This window comes from Sapajus apella, unplaced genomic scaffold, assembly GCF_009761245.1.
Source record: "Sapajus apella isolate SASKATOON/1434 unplaced genomic scaffold, GSC_monkey_1.0 scaffold1, whole genome shotgun sequence".
Classification (NCBI taxonomy): Eukaryota; Metazoa; Chordata; class Mammalia; order Primates; family Cebidae; genus Sapajus; species Sapajus apella.
This window is the reverse complement of record NW_022436941.1, coordinates 51465753-51488404: the sequence shown is the minus strand read 5'-3', so window position 1 is coordinate 51488404 and position 22652 is coordinate 51465753. Positions and strand designations below refer to the sequence as shown.

The 22652-nt window shown below is 36.7% G+C and overlaps 1 protein-coding gene across 34 annotated transcripts in view; it reads right to left on the bottom strand.

Annotated features, from left to right (window-relative positions):
• The window catches only part of MEF2C (myocyte enhancer factor 2C), a 181320-nt gene that overhangs the window by 11535 nt on the left and 147133 nt on the right, over window positions 1-22652 (bottom strand). For 22 of the 34 annotated variants that reach the window (XM_032277247.1, XM_032277232.1, XM_032277990.1 and 19 more), the window contains 4 exons: window positions 21689-21875; window positions 19233-19280; window positions 1866-2038; window positions 379-402 (listed from right to left, as the gene is read on the bottom strand). In XM_032277247.1, the coding sequence (XP_032133138.1) occupies window positions 379-402; window positions 1866-2038; window positions 19233-19280; window positions 21689-21875 (432 nt within the window). The remainder of the gene's footprint in view (window positions 1-378; window positions 403-1865; window positions 2039-19232; window positions 19281-21688; window positions 21876-22652) is intronic. The other 12 variants (XM_032278427.1, XM_032278256.1, XM_032278834.1 and 9 more) reach the window with 2 other exon arrangements.

Below are 22652 nucleotides of genomic sequence, written 5' to 3'. Positions count from 1 at the left end.
CAAACTAGATGGCAAAGCAGCTAATGCGAATATTTAACTCCTTATAGTAAAGAGATAAAGGATCCATCACATAAAATCATGAGAATTTAATTTCTAGAGGAAATATTTTAGTTTTATATAATAAAAGAATTTTTTTGTGTTTGAATTTTATAAATTGTCCTAAAATATTGAAAACAGAAAAAATACTGAAACATAAAAAAAAAAACCTGACATTCTTTTCACCTGTGAGTGATACCAGAAATTAATGGAATTTAAACATAATCAATGGTGACATACTGTGGTGACTTCCAGTATCTTTCAATTTCATCAAAGCTACCAGACCTCTACCTAAAAGTAGTTTTGCACATGCCATTTAAGGGAAGCGGTCTCACCACTTACCAAAAGCAGGTCGACATCCTCAGACTGAGAGCATGCGGAAGGAGTTTTATTAATTAGTGTCCATACATATTTATAATTGGGCAAAATCTTTTCAACAAAAGGAAAAGCATCTTCCGATAGACACAACAGTTTAAACAGTTTTAAAACCCAGACTCCAAAGATAAATCCTTACAAAGACATTCTTTGTTTCCCTTAATGAGCTGTTTGTCTCAAATGTGAAGACAATCTATCCAGTTTTCAGCCCAGGTCAGTGTCTCAATGTTCATTATTTCATCACCCCATTTTGAAAAAAAAAAAGACTGTACTTTGAAACCCCACATGCTGGAGGACAGGGAGCTACATCTCGCTGCCAGAGAGGGACTTGACTGACCCAGCCCAGATTCCCTGGGACAGCATCAGTTTTAAGGGACCTAGAATAAATCTGTTGATAGAGATGGCCTGCCATGCATGGCCCACACTGCTTGGCTGTTGCCCTGTAGAAGATTATATTTATCAGACCCAGTTTTTACTGAGAGGAATGTTGCATATTATGTGATTTTTTTTGGTTGATATTCAAAATTAATCTGCACTGTGCCATAAGAAGCTAATCAGCTCGCAGGACTGTTTTACCCTGAAGCTTGCCACAGAGCAGAGAAAAAAAAAAGAAAGAAAGAAATGTGTGTGCAGAATGATCTAAATTTGTCTACTGAATCTTAGTTTTAAACGTTCTTGCTCTTTAGCAAAGCTAATTTGTAGAACACGGATGTAAGTCTCTTTGTTGTTGAATTTGGTCCCACAATATTATCTTCATCTTAGTAGGGTCTGGGGATATAATCTCTATTTAAAATTTCTTATTATTTTTCTTAGACATGTTACAATTTTTTTTAATGTAAAATATAACCTTTGTTCTTAAAATGGCTAGGATTTTAACACAATTTGCTTTTCAGACATAGTGATTTTCATGAAGCACATATGTGGAAAGATGAACTGAGGCAGTGCGCAGGCGTATGATGTATCAGATATTATCATTGCAATACATCTAAGAAAGGAGTTGCTAATTAACAGGAGAAAGTTCATTTAGAAATTATGGAAAGTATTTTCTCATTGTCAGCAAGTTGAGGACATAAATATTGTAAAAATATCATTTATGAAGTACCTCATTACCTATTATTACTTTGCTTATGGGACGCAGAGATTGACCGATGGTGGTGTCTGATTTTTTTCCAACTACAAATTGAAAGCCTTAAAAGAATATGTTTTTCTTGTCCCAGAACACCAACCTAGTGAAGATCACTAGATGTTTTTTTGTTTGCTTTTAAATACAGAAAAGGGAAACGCAAACTAGTTACCAGAAATAATAGCTAAATACAAACAAGGCTCTGTCAGTGGCACTGATGTGTTAATTTTCTGGGAGAATGTAAGTAATTCATCAAGTTAGACAAACACAAAAACAACAAAACATATACAAAACATTATCAATATTTATTTAAAATGTAGTTTTGTATTACCACTGATGGCATCGTATTCTTGCTGCCTGGTGGAATAAGAACTCGGAGATCTGGTTTACGGTTATTCATTCCTAAATTCATTGGGGGAGGAGATTTTGCTTGCATATTCTTGTTCAAGTTACCAGGTGAGACCAGCAGACCTGGTGAGTTTCGGGGATTGCCATACCCGTTCCCTGTTAACAGAAAACAATAAAGCACTCAGGAAGAAATCTAGGTCAAATATGTTTCTGAAGAATACACAACATGAGAATAAAAACAAAAGCTTAATGGTAAGACATACATTGCAAAACCATAGGATGACTGATTTAACCTCCATGGGACGAGTAACCCAATTAATTATTTAAAAGTCCTCTGAAGGAAGATTGAAAACTTTTTATGAGAAGAGAGCCAATATACATTATCTTGCTCAGAAATTAGGATATACTTTTTTTTTCCTGTCAAAAATATTCAGGAAGAAAGTCAGACAGTAGTTCAAGGTCTAAGAAAAGCACAGGACTGGTCCTGTACTTTAATTGACTAGCTTGGTGGAGGCCTGGCTGGCGTGACTCACTCTTTCAGTTCATTGGTTTGGGTTTTATTTTGTGTGTCTGTGTCCTTAGATGAAGAAAGGGCATACTAGCAAGACTGTAATTTCTAGGACATGCAGGAGGAGGGGAAGCCGATTACACATTTTGCTGTTCTGTTCCGCTTTTCTCTGAGTGAATTCTCTCTATGGTTTTTCTTCCATCTGGTTTGCCCTCTTCTCTAAGTTCAGTGTATAACCCTGAAGACTTGCTTTCCTGCTCACAAAGAACTTCAGAAAGCAAGACTCCTTCCCTGGAGCTGAAATGAAGTGATGATGCCCCCGCTAAAGTGCTGATTCACCAAGGCACAGGAATAGTCATTAAACGGGAAGACTGAAAGGGTTTCCTTAGGTCTCTGATATTCAGCACCCTGCTAACAGAGAAGTGGATATCCCAAGGTCTCCGTTTTTCCTATTTCAAAATATGACCAAGAGAGCTAGGGAGGAGTTGATTACAGACGCCAGCAGAGCTGGCATAACAGCGGACTCAGTGAGACGTCTGCCGACTTCCTCCACTGCCTCTGATGGAAGAATAAGAGAAACCAACTACCTGATTCAACAATTCTTGCTAGAAACTAGACAGTTGTTTTCTGACACTTTCTAAAGGAGACAGTTAAGCCTCTTTGTTATTGTCATCATTACAAAACACAAGTATCTATTACCCCTGCATGAATGAGATTGTGTGCTACCAGGGAGGATGCACTTTGAAAAGCTCTGAAATCTCTTTGTGGTAATCCAATATATACTCATGGGAAACATAAAGACCAGTACAAGGCAGTGTAGGATGAGGTGCCTGCAGAGTAATCCAGATTAAGTGTTATTGAGTTCCCAAGAGAGAAGAGGTTATCCGATAAAAGATTCACGGAAGAGGCAGGAATCGAATAGGGCCTTGAAGAAAGAAAGGCCATAGGAAGATATTCCAGGCTTGTGACTGGGCGGTAGGAAACGGCTAAGGTCGGAATTTACAGAGCATGGTAAGGAGCACTGAGAGGAACCTGTTTAGAAGGCGTCCCAGAAAAGAGGGGTGTCAGAGACTCTGGAGGGATGCAGAGGTTGGGCTGTGGAGGTCTTGAATTCCAGGCTGAAATGCTTTGGGTTTATATGGTGGAAATGAAAGTTTCAGAGGAGAGGTATGACAAGGACCTCTAAGTGGTCAGAAAGATCTACTACTAGCATTGCTATACTCAGGAATTAATAAGGCCTGCTAGGGTAGACCGGTCTGGAGGCCACCTGGATGGCCTGAGATAGAGGCCATGAGGAACTAGGAAGGCAGAGCAAAGGTATATTTCAGGACATATTTATGGGAACATCTTTAGAAGCAAAATATATTTGAGGCACACTGCATAAAGCACATTTGTTCTTCACATCCCATTCATTTACCTGTCTCAGTTCATGCATGAATAAACAGGCTGTATATATAACAAATAACTACAAGATAAGTCTGTCAATTGGATCATAAATAAAATTATTCTAGTTCCTGGGGTAAAAAGACAAACAAACTGGACACCCCCAAAACATGTATTGAGCACACAGGAGTCGCTTTAGAAATGTTGGTTGAATCTGAAGATAAATTCCCTTCTATAATAAAATTTCTGGAAAATCAGCCAAATTCTCTAAAGCTACGTAAATGTTACAAAAGCCAAAATTTTCTTTCTGGTAAATTCGAACAGTATTCTGTGACAAAAGCGGTTACATGAAACAATGCATTTACCTTTTCTCAGCGAAGAAAAAACAAACAGAAGAGAGGATGTTCACTTTAAAGAGAAATGCTTGACAAAAAGGAGTGCTTAAAGGAGTTTGATATTTAATATGTCATCCGGAATCATTATTGAGAATATGTTATCAACTTAGTTTGAATTAATAGATTCTACTGGATAAAAAGGGAATGAGAACATCAAGGCAAAATCTGCACTACACTTTCCTGTCAGCTGAAGGTCAGATGGACAGACATACTGAAGACATATGTCACTTATCTATTAAGCCTGAGTGAGATCTGGTTTATATAAACAATCAAATGGAAAATTAGCTGGGTAATTTCAAAAGAAGGGGGAAAAAAATGTCAGTTAAGCAGTGCAGTGAAGCTTGAATAGATCAGAAGAAACTAAAACCCCAGCTCGGTAGATGCCGATACTGGTTTGCATGGAGGAGTTATTTTGCTAAAAGGAAGTAAAACCGCTTCGTGAAATGTGTTGTCCTGTGATATGACAAGCACTGGGCCAGTGTGCGAAAATGGAAATGCTTCACTGAGGCCCTGAGAAAAGTTTTTTTTTTTGTTGTTGTTGTTGTTTTTTTTAGCATTTTCTACAGTAAACTCTCTGAGAAATTCCAACAAAGCTTATGTCTTTTTGCCCACATTTTAAATAGTGATTCAGGGCAGCAGTCGGGAAAAACTACGTAAACATACGTTATAGTTTTTCATTCAATAAATACCTCAAAACTAAAAAATTGATTTTAAAAGCCTTCTATTTTTCTCTTGGAATATTTCCTGTTATTTGGAAATGATGCCATTTTAGAAGATTAGTCACGTATTTTTAAGGTGTTTACATATTGAAATGTAAAATATTTTGAACCATGATGACACTTGTTAAATTCATATTTTTAGAGCATAAAGTTATTTTTAAGAACAAATAAATTCTGCCTTGTGCTAGTGAATTTCTGCTGTTTTTAGCATACTGTGCCAGCTAGCATTTTGGAGCCGTATAATAACCATTTCTGTTTCCAGTCACCAAATTGTTATTCTTTGGGCATAATATAGATTCAGGAATGCAGGACTGTGGATCCTAAACCAGTGATATAGAAACCTATCATTTGAAAATCAATGATGAATACATGCGTGTGGTTTACTGCTAAGAAGAGCCTGCATTTAAACCGGTTGGGAAACCGCAGCCTCCTCCTCACTCAGAATGCTGCGGCCAGTGTCGAGCCTGTTGTCCCACCTTATGATAAATTCACCAAAGAGAATGGTCACATTTAAATTCAGGGGTCCGGGAGGTGGGAAACACCACCTCTCAACAACCTTCTAATATACAGATTCAACCTTTTTTCATGCTATGTTTTAAAATTACTCTCCGTCTGGACAATTATCAATTTAGACGTGACTATAGGCAGATGTCACATTCCTCTGACCACTTAAAGGCACAAAAATTATAAAGCAGGAGTGAATCGATTTCCTGATTATAGATTATAAGAAAATGAAGTACAGACCAACTTTAGAGTCAGTTTGTTTCATAGTTTCTTGATTAAAATATTGCTTTACATAAAAATAACAAATTTAAGCAGATATGAGTTAACTTACATAAAGGATAACAGAATCACCTCTTCGGGTTACAAGTTTGGATATACTCATATTAAAATTAGTGTCAATAGACAGAACTTGAATGTGGTGTTCGGAGAAAAAAATTCTTTCTCCCCAGTTAACTTGCAAACACTTGCTGCATTTTTTTCTTTATTGACTCCTATTTTAAGAAGTTGTAAATTCAAAGAACATATTCCTGGCTTAAGATATTATGAGGAAGGCATTCTGCCTTGTCTCACAGAGCTCAATTGAACATGTAGCTCTCTTTGAGCCCAAAGTTCTGAAACTTTTTTTTATTTGGATGTTTAGGCATTTTGAGTTTTTTGACTTATTCCTTCTTCTTTTCTAGGACTTTCAATTATGAATACAAGCATGTAAGACTAGTAAGACTATGGCTAACATGAACTAGCCGTAGTCCCTATGGACCATGGGTAATTCAGTCATTGGCATAACAATTTTTTAATCTACAAAACTGTCATCTTCCATCATCCCCCCCTTCTTCCATCTCCATATCCAATGAGATAACAAATCTTGTTCATTTTTCTTCAAAAATGTCTGTCTCTACTGCCTTTGCTACCATCTTTGGCTTTCATCTTAGCTCTAGCTTTCATTTTCAATAACTATTTCAGCAACTCTTCATCTGGGCCCCTGGTCTCTAGTTGAAGGATTCTTCACCCGGCCTTCAGAGGAGTTTCAGGCCTTCAGAGGAATTCCTTAAAGCTGTATGCAAACTTTTGTGCATTTGTGTGACACTAACGAACCTACCCAAGGAAATCTTTCTGAACTGCTACTCCCATCAGGTTCCTTTTCCATACATGAATGCTTAACACAGCTGAGTCAGTGCCCTGCCTGGAGCTCAGAACTGTCTACAGTTGATAAGTTTCCGATGGCCACAGCCTGCCTTATGGTCCTTGGAATACATGCAGATCTTTGCTCTAGCAGTTCAGTAACTGGCAGTATTTGCTCTCCTGTTTAATTCAAATTCCTCTTTTAAGGATCAGCTAAAGTTTCAACTCTTTCATGATGCCTTTCTGACAACTTCAGCCCACATTGAATTCACTCCCATCTGTTGCAATTACAGGCAGTGATACTACACAAAGCACTAGTTCTTTATGTGTTTCAGGTGCTTCACAAGTAAATATGTAGAATATGCTAGAAAAATTAAGAATTATTTAGGAAAAGCACTAAAAGATAAGTTACTGAGGGACAATGAGGTGAGAACTGAAAATGTAATGAGTAACTTGTTAAATTCAAACAGAGAGTCTCTTCTCTTTATGCTACTTGAGAAAGTTTTCTGTTTTAGATAATGATTACAAACCAATGACCAAGTACACTAATGAGACAAACTGCTTATCAACAATATGGTATAAAAGCCAAGAAATCACATAAGTGCCCACCTACTAAATTTGTTTATAGAGAGTTAAAGATTCTTTTCTACCTGTTGCACCTGTTAATCATTTCACAGCACATTACCTTAGCTAACTGCAAGTGGTAGAATCAAACAAGTCAGACATTCTCCCTAATGAAAATGAAAACTTTAAGACTGATATTTTCTTCCACACTGACGAGTAGATTGCCATAGGTTGTTGCCATAGGTTGTCTCTCTATCAAGATAAATCTCAACACGCTACAGAAACCTTCACCAGGGTGGCAAGGTGGCAATTAAGAGTGGATAGGATTTTATCAGATGGAGACTTTGAGGAGAGAAGGAGCGCAGGACAGAGAGATCTCGGAGTTGAGGAGGAGAGGCATTTCTCTGAAGATGAAACGCCGGGTCTTGTAGAGCATACAGTTTTTGGAAGTTGAAGAAGAAGGCTTGGCTAACATGAATCTCTCAGATTATGTTAACTTTACGCTGTATAGTGAACATATACAGTTATACTTTATAAAAGTATAAAGTCTTTTATACTAAAAGACTTTATACTATGAAGTCTTTATACTATCTTTGATACTAAAAGACTTCATACTAACTTTTACCAAACTTTACTAAACTTTTACCAAACTTTACACTCTAGAAAATGAGCACCTAAGATAGCTTCTGAGTTGTTAGCTTTGTCAAATTTGTGTTTGGGAAAAAAAAAAGATGGAAAAAAATAAAAAAGAAAAATGATGGCAGTAGAAAGGAGAGACAAAAGAGGGGTGGACCACTGTTAAGAGAAGCTAGTTAGAATGCCCTGTTCTAGAATACATGAGAAGTGATGTCTGAATGAGGCAGCACAGATGGAAAGATTTACAGAAGCCAGGAGTTGGGGACAAAAAAGGATAAGGCAGAGAGAACTAGGTTCTACTCAAGATGTTTCTGTTAAGAGTCCTCTGAACCCTACCAAGCCTTAGTTTTCTCAATAAAAGTATTTCCTTAGTGTGAAAGAAGCATAAAAGTAATGTGAATGAGAGGCTCTCAGGTACTCATCTGAGGCAGACATTAACAATCTGGCCACCCAACAATATTAGCAATCGCAAACACTGTGTATAGTGTTATTTACCAATAATCCTCACAACACTAAGCATACGCGTTAACTGCTCAGTAGAGTACTAGGCACTTGTAACTGCTATACAAGTGCTAGATGTTGTATATGGGTGTAAAGCACTTTTAATCCTCACAAGGACAATCCTGTGGGGTACTAATAGTATCCATATGAGAAATGAGAAAATGAAGAAAAGAGAGGTCCAGTGACTTGCTCAAACAGCTATCAACTGGTGGAGCTATGATTTGAACCCAAGCAGTGTCCAAAGTCCCTGCCCTGAAGTACAATACTATACTGTTCTTTTGGAATCGGTTATGCTGTGAGATTATGAAAGGCTTTCTATGTCTAGTCTCTATTTGTTTTTTTTTTTTTTGAGACAGTTTTGCTCCTGTTCCTGAGGCTGAAGTGCAATGGTGCGATCTCAGCTCACTGGAACCTCCACCTCCCGAGTTTAAGTGATCCTCCTGCCTCAGCCTCCTGAGTAGCTGGGATTAAAGGCATGTGCCACCACGGCTGGCTAATTTTGTATTTTTAGTAGAGATGAGGCTTCTCCATATCGGTTAGGCTGGTCTCACACTCCTGACCTCAGGTGATCCATCCACCTCAGCCTCCCAAAGTTCTGGGATTACAGGCATGAGCCACCGTGCCTGCCCTGTTGAGTATTATTTTAAAATTATGGGGAGATAAATGAAGAGAGGACATGATTGCTTTGTGAGACCAGGAACAGGAGAGCCAAAGTTGTTCTAAGCCAGAGGTTATGTGTAAGTTTGAGTGACATATTTTAAGGTTAACTTGGGCTTAATAAATAGTAGTTTTGGTTCAAAAGACACTGAGCTCGCATAAAGAGGCACAGAATGGTGATGCTTCAAACCATATTTTTGGTCTCTTTCTGGATAAACAAATATTTACAAGTAGAAAATATTGGGTTGGCTACACTGAACACCAGCATAGCTGCTTTAACCTACAGGGTGTTATTTTGAGTGGATGATTAAGCATGCTTTTAAAAGTAGATTTCGTAATATTTTAGTCAATAATCTTCTCCCCTGTAATAATTCAAATGCTAAAGATGCTTACTTACTGTCAATTTAAGAGAACAGCTTCTATCAGAAATACTCAATGTTACAGCAAAATGTCTAGTATTTTTTAGTATCTGTGATTAGTTGTTATCTGGGAAATAACTTCTAACACATAATTGTATAAAAATTGCTTTGTTTGGTGATTTGTTAATAGTATCTGATTTTGAGGGATTTGAAGCAAATTACCACAGGAAAACATTAAGCTGAATATAGAGCTGGACCTCTGAAATATCGATTTGCTGCTTTTACTTAGACAAAATGTTTTACTCCCTTAAAAAAAACTAAAACAATTTTTTGAAAACAGTTACAGCATTACAGGTTTGTTAGACAGGAAATGTCACATAAATAATAATGTTCACTATCATCAATTAATTTTATATTTGAGTTTTCAAAGTTTTAAGATTAAAAATTAGTTTCCAATATCAGGATATTGTTTTGTGTCTCAAATGACATACTTTTTTTTATAGAAAATTACTTTATAATTGTGTATCTAAACTTGCTCATACAGTCCTCTAATCTATTGGAAGTGACAGCTGTAAAAAAAAATTTAGTGGAAAGATATGACCTTCTAGACTGCAGTCCTAGACTGAATGCCTGAAACCTTGTTACATGTGCTAGAAGCTGTAAGTTATTCAGCTGTTGTGTATCAAAATCAGCTTTTTTTTCTCATTTAATAACTCTAAGAGAAAAGGCAACCACAAAACATTCAAGGGTCAGCAATCTGGAAATGATGAAAATTTCAATATGCTTAACGTAGAATGGGAGCAAATCAGATTTCTGATTCTTACCCTGTTAAAGACTCCTGATTGGGGATTCTCACACACAAAATCAAAGCTCCACTTTTTCTGGGGGTTTCTTAGGGAAATTATATAATAATGCATAATGTTAAACTATGAAGAAACTCCTGTGAGACCTCAGTGCATTCTGTGGTATGTTCTTAGAAAAATACCCCAAGACTACACCAAAGCCAAGAGCTATTCTTGGCCATACCAGTTCAGGGGCATCAGACATTCTAAAAAGATACTTGTCTCTTCTCTTTGACCATGTCACCCGATGCTGGACCAGAGCTTTATCTAGGCTATTTGTCCTTGATGTTTCTTGTGCTGTGCTGTGTTCAGTGAGTGTGAGTGTGTGTGTGTGTGTGTGTGTGTGTGTGTGTGTGTAATTAACAGTCTATCTGTCAATGAGATAATGAGCTTTTAACGTACAGCACATACTGTGTAAGCTCTGGATTGTGAGGGAGAGAGAAATAATTTTTACTTATTATTAAGTTGTTTTTCCAAAGACTGAGAGTCCATAAAGCAGGTTTGTGTTGGCAAACCACTTTCTCATTTGTCCTAACAGTAATGTGGATTTGGGCCTCATCATCCCAGCTTTTGACAGATGAGGAAACTGAGGCTTAAGAAGCTTTCATTACTTGACTGAGATCACCTGCTCAGCAAGGAAGAGAGCATTGATTTGAATCCAAAATGCAGGTTGCTACCAGTACATTACAAAAGCCAGATGTCTGAGATTTAGCATGCATCCTTGTATTTGCAAATAAAGAAGAAACTGACAATCTGATGTTTCCAGCACAAAAATACCACCCCAAAATATCATTCTCCTTTGGGTACTGTTTTACTGAAGGGATAGTTTTTAACTGCGCCATAAAAATGCTATTGAACCACACTATCTTTAAAAAATTCCTTTAACTATGAATGATAGATTTATGACTCATTTAATTGTTCACTTCTTGAGATTTTGGGGCTGTCTCTTCACTAAAAATGAGGGGGTGTCTTTATTATTGACACAATCGCTCATTCTTTCAGTCATTTTTATAAACAAAAATATTGAGACAGTATAAATTAGAGAGAGCGTGACAGAAGAGAAAGAATAATTACTTATGGTTTTAACATTTACACAACTGCTGCTAACACATCATAAGTTCGTAACGTTCAAAGTGAAATGTGTTGCACTGTACTGCACTGCTCTCACTTTCTGCTTCAGATTTATTAATATATCTGTTTTACTCCCACCCTGGAGGATAGGACGCCCGCGTTGGACATCTCTGTGAAGCCTACCGGTATGCTACTCCCTTCACTGCATGTTTCATAAATACTACTGGAACTGCATTAAACTAAACATTAAAACCAGAAAGCCTAGAAAATCAAGAATGTAGATGATTATAATATCAACCATAGTTCACATTAATTAACAAGCACTTACTCTGGGGCAGAAACCCTGCTAGAAGCCTTGCGTCAATTATCTCATTTAATTTTTACAACAATTCTGAAAAAGGGGAGTTTAACAGACTTTTCAAGGGCAATAGTGCCATCTCTAAAATAACTTGTGTATCACATACTTTCCTTGGTTGTTTTATTATTTTGACTATCTGCCTCTGGAATCTTTTCCCAAGCTCCTCCTTGGGCAAACATTTTGCTCCATGGTTTTACGGTTTTCACTGAGTTGCTTAATATTAGAGCCAACTAAAGATTCAGTTTTCTTGACTGTTATATGTAAATTAATGTCATAATGTTTGAATATGTAAACTGGCCATAGATTCAGTCCTCTGTTACTACTATATTATAGTGTTCTATGTTAGTACAGCAGGGCTCTTTCCCCCTTATACTTTAAATACAACATAATCGGTTCTTACACCCCTGGAGGTGGTGGGTGGACTCTAAGGTCAAGAAATTATAAAAAAGAAGGCATAATGTCTAGTAAAATAGATAAATATTAAGTTCAATTAAAACAATTGAAATGAAGCAATAATAAATAGGGGCAGTGAATACTTAGCACCTTTTTGATATATCTGTTGGTTATAAATTTAAACTGTTTATCCAAGGTTCTTGGTATAATACTTAAATTTAACATAGCTAATGATCTTTCAAATATGATACTGTATCATGACTACATATTCTTTGGATTGAAATTCAACTGAAACATACTATGCAAGTTTAACTGCAAAATTTAAGTGATTGGCAAAAGTTTGTCTAAAAACAGCAGATTATACTCTTGGCCGTCAGCCTTGAAGCCCCGAGTGAGAAAGTCCCTGGTAGGTAAAAAGCTGATTTCCAGAAGAGGGGGTTTTTAACCACATCCCCCCTTCAGCATCTGCTGTCTACTGATGCACAATGTCACATCACTGATGATTATGAAAAAAGTGTTCCTTTCTGTGTTATCTCTTATGGCGATGCCAAAAATAGGGAAGAGGAACCCAATAGGTGTATAAAAAAAAAAAAACTACTATGAGAAAAAAGGACAAATTTTGAGTAAAACTAGTATTTCAGGGGAAAATATTAACTGCTTGAATTTAATGTTAAAAACAACCAAGGTTTTACTATCATTCACAGTATTAGGTTAAATCTATGGCATATGAGTAAAGAAACCAATCTTCACATTACTTTACTGTATATATAGAAGAACAGAGGATAAAAAGGATACAATTTATGAAATCAGAAATCAGGATAAACAAAACTTTCTAAAATCTGCTAAAATGCTCTCTAGGAAGTTACAAAAAAAATTTTCTTTTTTTTCCTCTGGAAATCAAACTCTTTAAGAATGGAGTCAAACCAAAGGGGTCGAAGGTATATTTTACAATATCCTGACTTAACCTTTAACATTTTTCACTTGTCTTGTGTTTGACCTGCCTTTCTCACTCCAGCATCAGCCCTTAGAGAATGGTATCGAGGTACTGCTTTTTCTATATTTGCCAGGTTTTGTATATGGAAAGTGAACCCTGATTTTCTTGGCAGTAGCTGCATACCACATGCTGTAGCTATCCAATTAGAGGACTAGGTATTTTTTTTCCCTTTAATCTTGATAAACTTGGTTGGGCTAAAAATATCATTGTTACTTAATTTCGTACATAATAATAATAATAAAGCAATGCTATTAGATCTTTATTTATGTTTTGGTCGAACTCCCAAGGTAAAACTGCAAATTAAAAATTCAGAATTTTTAATTCAAAACAATTCAAACTAATGGAACAATACTTTCAAAACAGAACCCAACTATTAACCTAGGTCTTTTCATTTGCTGCTTAATAATATGTTAAAAATAATATCTTTATACTAACAACTAGTTTTCTTATTTGAGGGTAATTAAGTATCTTTCTCCCTTTCTTGACTATTGCAATCTGAAGTTGTATTTTCCTGGGCAACAAAAATGCAAACTTGTTAAAGCCAATCTTTTAAACTAAATTTTTAACCACTTCACTGATATTTTAAATCACTAAGTAATTGCAGAGAAGTCTTTCTGGCTGATAAGAAAGTCAGCCAAGAATTTTTTGATAAGTATCCTTGAAAACAAATACTTGCAAAACAATGGTACTGGTACAGAAAAATTAAGCATTGTCTGGCCTTTCCTCTTTCCACTGAGTTCTATTTTGTAATATGCAAAGTTTTTCTTTTTCAATGCTAGATGAATTACAAAAATATAAGCAAAATTTTATGATTATATTATCATAAAACATTTCGTGTAAATGGATTGTAAAAATATTTGTTTCTTATCTCCAATCTCAGTAAGTACTAAGTTCAAAGGTACTGAGTCATGACCTAAGGTCCTGCTAGATGGAGTCTTTCCAGAGTCTAGAAACCAGATCTCCAATTCACTGCTCAGTATTTATCCGTGGCAGTACACTGCCACCATCAAGTCTCCATGTATTTAGCTGACATAAATTAAGCATTCCAGAAGTGACAATGCTTGATAACCAAATGCATAAAATAGTAAACAATTAACAATCAAAATAAGGAAACAGCTGTTAGTTTCTTTTTATATAAAATTATATCTAATTTACAATAAATGCCAATTAGAATTATTAACCAATATACATAAATCTCCTTTGCCTTATTGTCAAATAGCTATGCAGATTGTAAAATTATCTTAAATGTTCAAAGGGATTCCTAAAGGTTTTCCTTTTCTTTTTTTCTCTTTCTTTTTTGATCTCAACCATGAATCAATAAATCCTTGAGCATACTTGTCCTTTCTACTCAATAAAAGGCAACCATAATATCAAAGTGAAAACAAAGGATACTAACAGGATAGTGAATAATCCAACACAAGGCATTACTGTGCTAATGGTTACTTCCATTAAATCTAATGATTACGAAAACAACCGAACTTCATCTTACAATCATCAATAACCACTCAGATTAGCACGTTAAAAGCTTTAAGGTGGCTGGGTGCGGTGGCTCACACTTATAATACCAGCACTTTGGGAGACCGAGGTGGGCAGATTGCCTGAGGTCAAGGGGTTTGTGACCAGCCTGGGCAACATGGTGAAACCCCGTCTCTACTAAAATACAAAAAATTAGCCAGGTGTGGTGGTGTGCACCTGTAGTCCCAGCTACTTGGGAGGCTGAATTGCTTGAACCCAGGAGGCAGAGGTTGCAGTAAGCTGAGATTACACCACTGTGCTCCAGCCTGGGCAACAGAGCGAGACTCTGTCTCAAAAAAAAGCTTTAATGTACAGAGTTGTGACAAAATGTAATATTAAAAGCAGTGACTTTTCATTTAGGTTGTTGAGAGAAAAGGACTAAGTAGTGGATGAATAACCATCAACTGAAACCGAGAAATGTCACGGTTACTAATGTATTATAATTACTTGCTGTAGATTTCTCTTCTACCAAAAGTACAACCCTATCTTGCTACTTCATTATTACCTTTTGCCTTTATCTTTGAAAGTATTTCAAGTGAAGTGATGAAAAGAGGTTCATTGTTTTAAGAGGTGATTTGTGATGGTCTGAGATGCCAGCCCACATTTCATTTACTGCTGTATGTCAGCTCTTCAGGTTTTCCATTAAGAATACAAGAGGAGTTAGTGAAACTTTGCTTTATTGGCTCAGGGTAGTCAGCCATTTAACCAAATAGTTAATTAAACATTCATTGTATACTGTTTCAGAAGAATACATTATTTTTGTGAGATCAAGGGTCTATCTTTTTGTATTGAAAATTACCTAATTTATTTGAAATGTTCTTTCTGGTTTACATCAACACTATTAAAACTTGACGGCTAGAGGATCCATTTTTCCCTTACTCGGCTAACAAACATTTACCAAGTATCTGCCGTGTGCTAACACATGTGTTAAACTGGGAATACAAACTGAATAAGATACAGTTTGCCTCCACAGAGCTGAGTGTCCTAGAGAGGTGTGCCTAGGCGTTGCAATCGTAATGCAATCAGAAGTGGCATGTTGGTACAGGCTGCTATGTTAGCACAGGAAAGAGGTGCATAACTTCTCTGTTCGAGTCAGGAAAGGCTTTTCTCAATTGGCTGAACTGAATTCTGAGGGATGACAGAGTGCTCAGTAGCATGAAGCAGGAGAAGGAAAGGAGTGCTAGGATTGCATGGATAAGAGCAAGTGACCGTGACACTGCCAAGTGGTGGCACAGTGCAGCAGTTAAGAGCACACACTCTTAAGACTGGGTCCAGAGGCTCACGCCTGCAATTCTGGTACTTTGGGAAGCTGAGGAGAGAGGATTGCTTGAGTTCAGGAGTTTGAGACCAGCCTGAAAACCATAGCAAGACCCCATCTATATAAGGAAAAAAAATTTTTTTAATTAGGCAGGCGTGGTGGTGCATGCCTGTGGTCCAACTACTCAGTAGGCTGAGGCATGAAGATTGCTTGAGACCAGGAGTTTCAGGCTGCAGTGAGCCAAGATCGTGCCACTGCACTCCAGCCTGGGTGACAGAGCAAGACACTGTCTCAAAACACACACACACACACACACACACACACACACACACACACACACACAGAGGAACCTGACAGCCCGTATTCCTCCTTGGGCAATTGTTTAATTTCCCCGTGCCTCAGCTTCCCAATCTGTAGAAAGGGCAGAATGTGAACAATTGCTTTAAAGGACTATTATGAGAATGATACTTTTTGTAGAGTGCATAGTAAGAGTAATTTAAATGTTTGCTATTAGTAAAGTTGGAGTGCCAGGTTCTTGATGGCACTGGTAGAAGGGAAGAAGGTTAAGGTTGGAGAGTAGGAATGGGCCCAGACATAAGAGATTCGCAGTTAATTCTGAAAGAGAAGCCAGGGCTGGATTTTTGGCATGTGAATGATGACCTACAGTTAGCTTACGGTTGTATTTACTTATTTATTTATTTATTTTTGAGACGGAGTTTCGCTCTTGTTACCCACGCTGGAGTGCAATGGCACGATCTTGGCTCACTGCAACCTCTGCCTCCGGGGTTCAAGCAATTCTCCTGCCTCAGCCCCCCGAGTAGCTGGGACTACAGGCGTGTGCCACCATGTTCAGCTAATTTTTGTATTTTTAGTAGAGATGGGCTTTCACCATGTTGACCAAGATGGTCTCGATCTCTTGACCTCGTGATCCACCCGCCTCGGCCTCCCAAAGTGCTGGGATTATAGGTATGAGCCACCGTGCCCAGCCTAGCTTAAGGTTTTATGAGAGAACAAACAGTCCTGGGCAAACTGAGCAGGACGCAATATAAAGCAGGGCGGTGAATTAGAGGTTCTAGAAACTTACTGGATGACGGGATGGTGAGAAAAGGATGGCTCAGGCACTGGATGGGAAAGACACTACACTTTATGATCAAACTGAGCTGCAAAAGAGCATGCTTACCTTTTTCGTCTTTTAGTATTTATAGGCACATAATACATGTTCAATTTACTTTTTTCCCTCATGAGACTATTCCTTCTCCCCACTTTTTTTTTCACAAAGTGAGATGACTTGATTTTGAAAACTGCAAATGCTTAAAAATTATTGAACTTAATTGCAGTCTCGCCACTTGGCCTCAAGACTTTCAAACTTTATCTGAAACCTTGAACTTCAATGACAATATGCAAAATTTGGAAGATATATTTTGGCCTTTTTGCTTTGGTTTTCTTTTCTGAAAATATGGCAACATTCTGGCTGGCCTTGTTTTCCCCTGGTGTTATGTGATTCTCTGACATCAGCACAGATATATTCAGCCTGACATATGATACTGGCTGGCATGAGAAAGAAGGGGAAGATGGCTGAGTTTACAAGCAGGGCATGACAGCTAAGCTCGAGACTAAGTGGCATCTGCAACAGGTGTTCCTTGGGACCGGAGTTAGAAAGGGCTTCTTCCTCTATTTTTAAAATATGGGTAACACTTTCACAGCTATACAGAAACTGTGAAAACTACATGCTCGTAGCTATAAATTACAATCAAGATATAATATTTATTATCAGCAGGGTAGAGCAATTCAGTGTCTTTCTTTTTGTTTTCCTCTGTTTCTAAATTAGAAGATTCTCATGCCTATGGCAGTGGTCCCGAGGTAAGAGGATCAATCTGCTAAAGTGCATAAGACTTTGTTAGTTCAATGATACTATATCTTGTATGTGGCAAACTTTTATGCCTACAGGATTGAGAGTCTTCTCTATCCCTAGGGGATCATTAAACTGAGCCAACTGTCTGGGAATTGACAATGACAGCATAATTGAACAACCAAACACTTTTTATTTTCAATAGAGGACTCTAAAGCATTCTAGCTATTAAGCAGTAACAAGCCACTTCCATCAAAGCTGAGTAGGCCATGTTTTCCTCCACAATTTTTGTTTTACTACTTTTAATGACTTTCAGAACCACTACTAGCTGTTTCCATAATAGCAAGCAAACTGGTACAGTGAAATATTGGGTAAAACATTGTAACATCTAAACCATTTTTCTTATATCTTGGTCTTTGTGACCCTCCAATTCTCAGTCTTCACCATTCTTTCTAACCATAGTGTTTGGCAGATACTTGAATACAAGAAATACTGGTCTGGATTTGATCTGGTTCTCTAAATTTTGAGGCTACAGACCACAAAGTATTTTTTGAGGGAAAAAAATTTCATTTCCGTGTCCAGCAAAATACCACGTGAGTTTACTCACTAATTTGCCTCGACCTAATTTTTAAAAGACACATAAAATAGGAAGCTAGTGCTATTCATCTTGTTTGCTAATCACTCTGCAGGTCTAATACTTTTTCTTCATTACTCATTGAATTAGTGAAGAGCCAGTAGCAGAAGAGAGAAACTCTACCCGCAAATAGATATATTTATAAAAATGTATTTGTATACCAATTTTCTTTATCTTCTTTCTTATAATTAGCAGGTTATTATACTTGACCCTGGTAAAATATTTTAATTAGGATATCCATGGCTATTTCAATAAACTTGAATTTTTTTTGACATTTCAAACATAACCTGTGTCATTCATGCCTGCCTCCTACTATTTTAAATGTATAGCATGTTCCAGCTGCAGAAATTACCATGGTTACTTGTTATGCCCATAGTGAACTGCAGTTGGCATTTAAAAGCATTGTGCTATCTTGCCTCTGCATTGAAAATGACATCAATATCTCAATAATCTCAATATTATGAATTAACACGGAAACCTGGAGAAATGTGACTGAGACAATTATTTGTCATAGTGTAAGAAGTTCTTAGCTACAGGTCTTTAGGGTCTTTCATGGGTTCTTTAGGGTCTTTTTGGTATGCATTATATCCATGTTCTCTAAGAGCTCATTTTAATGCCAATGTGATTTTATTTTATTAATAGTATTGTTGAATCATTATAATCTTAATCCATCCTTTTCTTTAAGTACTCTCCTTTAGAAATGCACAGAACTTCAGTACTTCTTTGGATGGAAAATGATTCACATTTAATGTGAAATGATTAACAGAGAACACAAAAAGTATGGCTTGCTAAAGGTACTCTTGTGTCCAAGGATGGTATCCAAGATTAAGTTGATTTGATCAGAGTCTTTAATTCTCTGCTGACCAGCTGAAGTTTCATTAAGGAAGGTTCTAGTTAATAAATAGTTTTCTTCCAAGTTACTATTTAACCACTCCTTCTTCAGAAAAGTGCTTTAAAAATTCTTGGGGTCATTTTTTCATGCCTCTCACAGATCTCTCAACTTTATTTGCTCAAAAGACTTTGTCCTGCAAATCACCTAGTAGAAGAACTCAGAACAATGATACATACTGCAGTGCGGAGTCTGTGCTTACCTGCACTGGTGCCTGCACCAGATGTGAGGTCTCCACCCATCAGACCACCTACGGATTAAAGAGGAAGATCAAAAGGAGAAAGGCTAAAGGCTCACAGAACAAAACACTTTACCTTTAGCAACCTCAGTATTTTGTCCTCTTGCAACAGTCATAAACTTGTAAAGTACGACCCAAGTCAGATGGCTGACATTTGTTTTATTGTGCCATGCTGTGCTCAAACGTTAAAAATACATTCAATCACTGACATTTTGCAGAATCTTTTTTCTAAGAAAGTTACATTTAAAAAAATCCAGTCTTTGAATGGTCTCTGCATTTTTATTAAGTCTAGGTTTTCCCTAAGCAGATGTTTTATAGAAAGCAAAAGAAAGAGTAGGTCTATTTTGTGCTCAGATGACCTCACATTTGATGTTTAGTTCTTTGTAAATAAGTTTTATACCATATATTTTGTGCAACATTAATCGTCCAGAAATTTGATAGTTTCATGAATCTACCCACATTTCCTATTCAAATCTTATTGACTGACACAATAAAACAAATTTCTCACTGGCCACAAATTAAGAAACATATGCTTATTCACGGCTAACTTAAGAAAGTATGTTAAAATTTGGCAATGTTTATTTATGAGAGTCAAGAGATTTCAATAAGATATTGAATATATAAATTAATTTTAGTTTTGGAAAAAGCAAGATTCAGCCAAAAGAATAATAGTGAGACTATTATCTAGATTTTCCAATTTTTCTAAGTGGTACTCTATAATTATTAGTTGGTTCAGGTTTTGGAATTAAAAGAAAATGTTCATTAAACTTTGTTTTTTTCTTGAGACACAGCTTGCTCTGTTGCCCAGGCAGGAGTGTAGTGGCAGATTGGGTTACAGCTCACTGCAGCCTCAACTTCCCAAGCTCAAGTGGTCCTCCCACTCCAGCCTCCTGAGTAGCCGAAAGCACAGACACAAGCCACTATACCCAGTTATTTTTAAAAAAATATTTTGTAGAGACGGGGTCTCTCTGTGTTGCGCAGGCTGGTCTTGAAATCCTGGTCTGAAGCAGTCCTCCCACCTCAGCCTCCTAAAGTGTTGAGGTTACACTGTGCAACCCACTGCATCTGGCCTTCATTACAGTTTAAGCAAGTGTTTATTATTTCCAATCAGATAATATTTTGGAAATAAAGTATCAGATTTTTTAAAAAAATGAGCATGAGTTTATCAGATAGGAAAGTGAACTGCATTCAAGTATGATATGAAAGGAATACATGTGGTTATTGAAAATTCATATAAAAATTTCAAATATATTCAAAAGTCAAGAGAATGGCACAATGAAGTCCTTTGTATACATTTCCCAGACTCGAGATTTATTAAGATTTTTTATTTGGCTGAATTTAATTGTATTTTCTATATAAAGCTTCTGTAATAAAAAAAGTAATACATGTTTGGTTCTAATTGTAAGGCAGATATATAAATATTCTTCAGGAAAATTCCTCCATGAATAAACTACTTTTCATACAGCTATGTGTATGTAAGATATATTAAAAATTTCCTATGGAGTACTTTTTAAAGTATGAAATGCAAATATATAATGGTTTACTGTATGTGACTTAGAAATACAATTTTTTTGATACTGCTTCTGGAAATATAAAGGAATGGCTTTGTTATATTCAATACGCATTGGCTTGGTTCCTACTGTGAGTCTAGCAAATCAAGAGAACATTCTTCCCTTCAATGTTCTTTAAATCCAGTGGCGAAATAGACACATATTCAATACAATTCATCATAATGTGTTTTGATTGATCTAAGTACTAAGAATGGATGAACATTTTCTGAGCAATAATTTATTTTCTCTTGGACACTGTGAATTGAACAACAGCAAGTAAAAGTGCAGAGACAAATTTGTGGCAGGTGTACATGTAATTAATTAACTTGATTTCTGACTCAGCTTTGTTTGTATTTCACATGTCTTACAAATGATGCTATCTCATCATATTTCCTTTCTGCCTTAAGTCCTTCGTGGGATAAGTTACTGTAAAATAAATAAAAATTGACCCAAATAATAAATAACTAAATGGGACAAATGCTATCAGAGAACACAGGGGAAGATTTCAAGAAGTGATAGCTTGCCAGGAGCAAGAGGGAAAATGGCATTTTAGGCAGGAAACAAGCGTAAGTAAAAGTGTGGAGAGAGGATATCTGACGTCCTGTTTGAGAGTATGTGGTTAAAATACAACCACAGGAGCAGATAAAAGACAGAATGAAAAAGATAAATGATAGATTATGAAAGATTTTGAAAGACATGCTGAAGAGTTTAGGCTCTGTCATGCAGGAGACCTAGCTCTGGGGTGGATGGTAAGCCGTGAAGGACAGTAAGCAGAAGACCAGAAAACATTCTCGTAGATAAAGCAGTGTTGGCTTTTGCCGAAAGTGGTTCTTTCCAATGATTTAACACTACATCCTTCTGAGGACATACCTGTGTTACCTGCACTTGGAGGTCGATGTGTTACACCAGGAGACATACTATTCCTCTGCAGAGAAGGGTGAGCCAGTGGCAAAAGGTTAGGGTTTCCCAGTGAGCTGACAGGGTTGCTGTACACCAAACTGTTGTGGCTGGACACTGGGATGGAGACTGGCATCTCGAAGTTGGGAGGTGGAACAGCCTGCAGGAACAGACAAAAAAAATAGGTAAAAGAAAAGAATTAATAACAGAAGCTCTTCAAGACAGCCCTTATTTTTCCAAGAAAAATTCTACATTCCACACTGCGTGGTGTCTAGAAGACCCTTAAGAAGAGCTCTCAAGACGTTCAGATCATAAATTGATTTCCTAAGTGTGCTTAAAACTCTTTCTTTGCAACCATTAAAAAACGTTTCACTTTTGTTTAAAACAAAGACCCATTTCTGTAGACTCCATTGTCTTTGGATTCCATTCTATTGAGTAGTAGTTGTTCATTTGTGATATCCGAATCTAGTGCCAGAAATGACTGCAAGATCAAAGGTGCATGATTGTGATGACTACACAGAGAAAAAGGATTAAAATGCAAACCGAAGCCTTTGATTTAATTGCTTATTGAAGCATATTTATGTAGAAGTTTAATGATAGAAAATCATCTCGAAGCATGTGAATAGCACATATACCTCAATTATTATTTTTTAAAGTCTGTCTTTTAAAAGTAACTCTAAAGATGATAGGCATTTTAAGATACAGGGTTCAACAGAGCATGTATCATTCAATAATTCACATTTTAAAGTGATAGTTCAGAAAACATTATGTTTCATATTTCAGTATGTATCTCCACTGACAAATGGCAAGACCTGTATCTCAGTTGTGGAAGTTGGCAACTATTTAGTGAACTGAAGCTGTGTGGATGTCTAATTAGATTAATCCAGATTTCAATTATTTATTTTTGGGTAATTATTTTGTCAATTTAAGCATAATC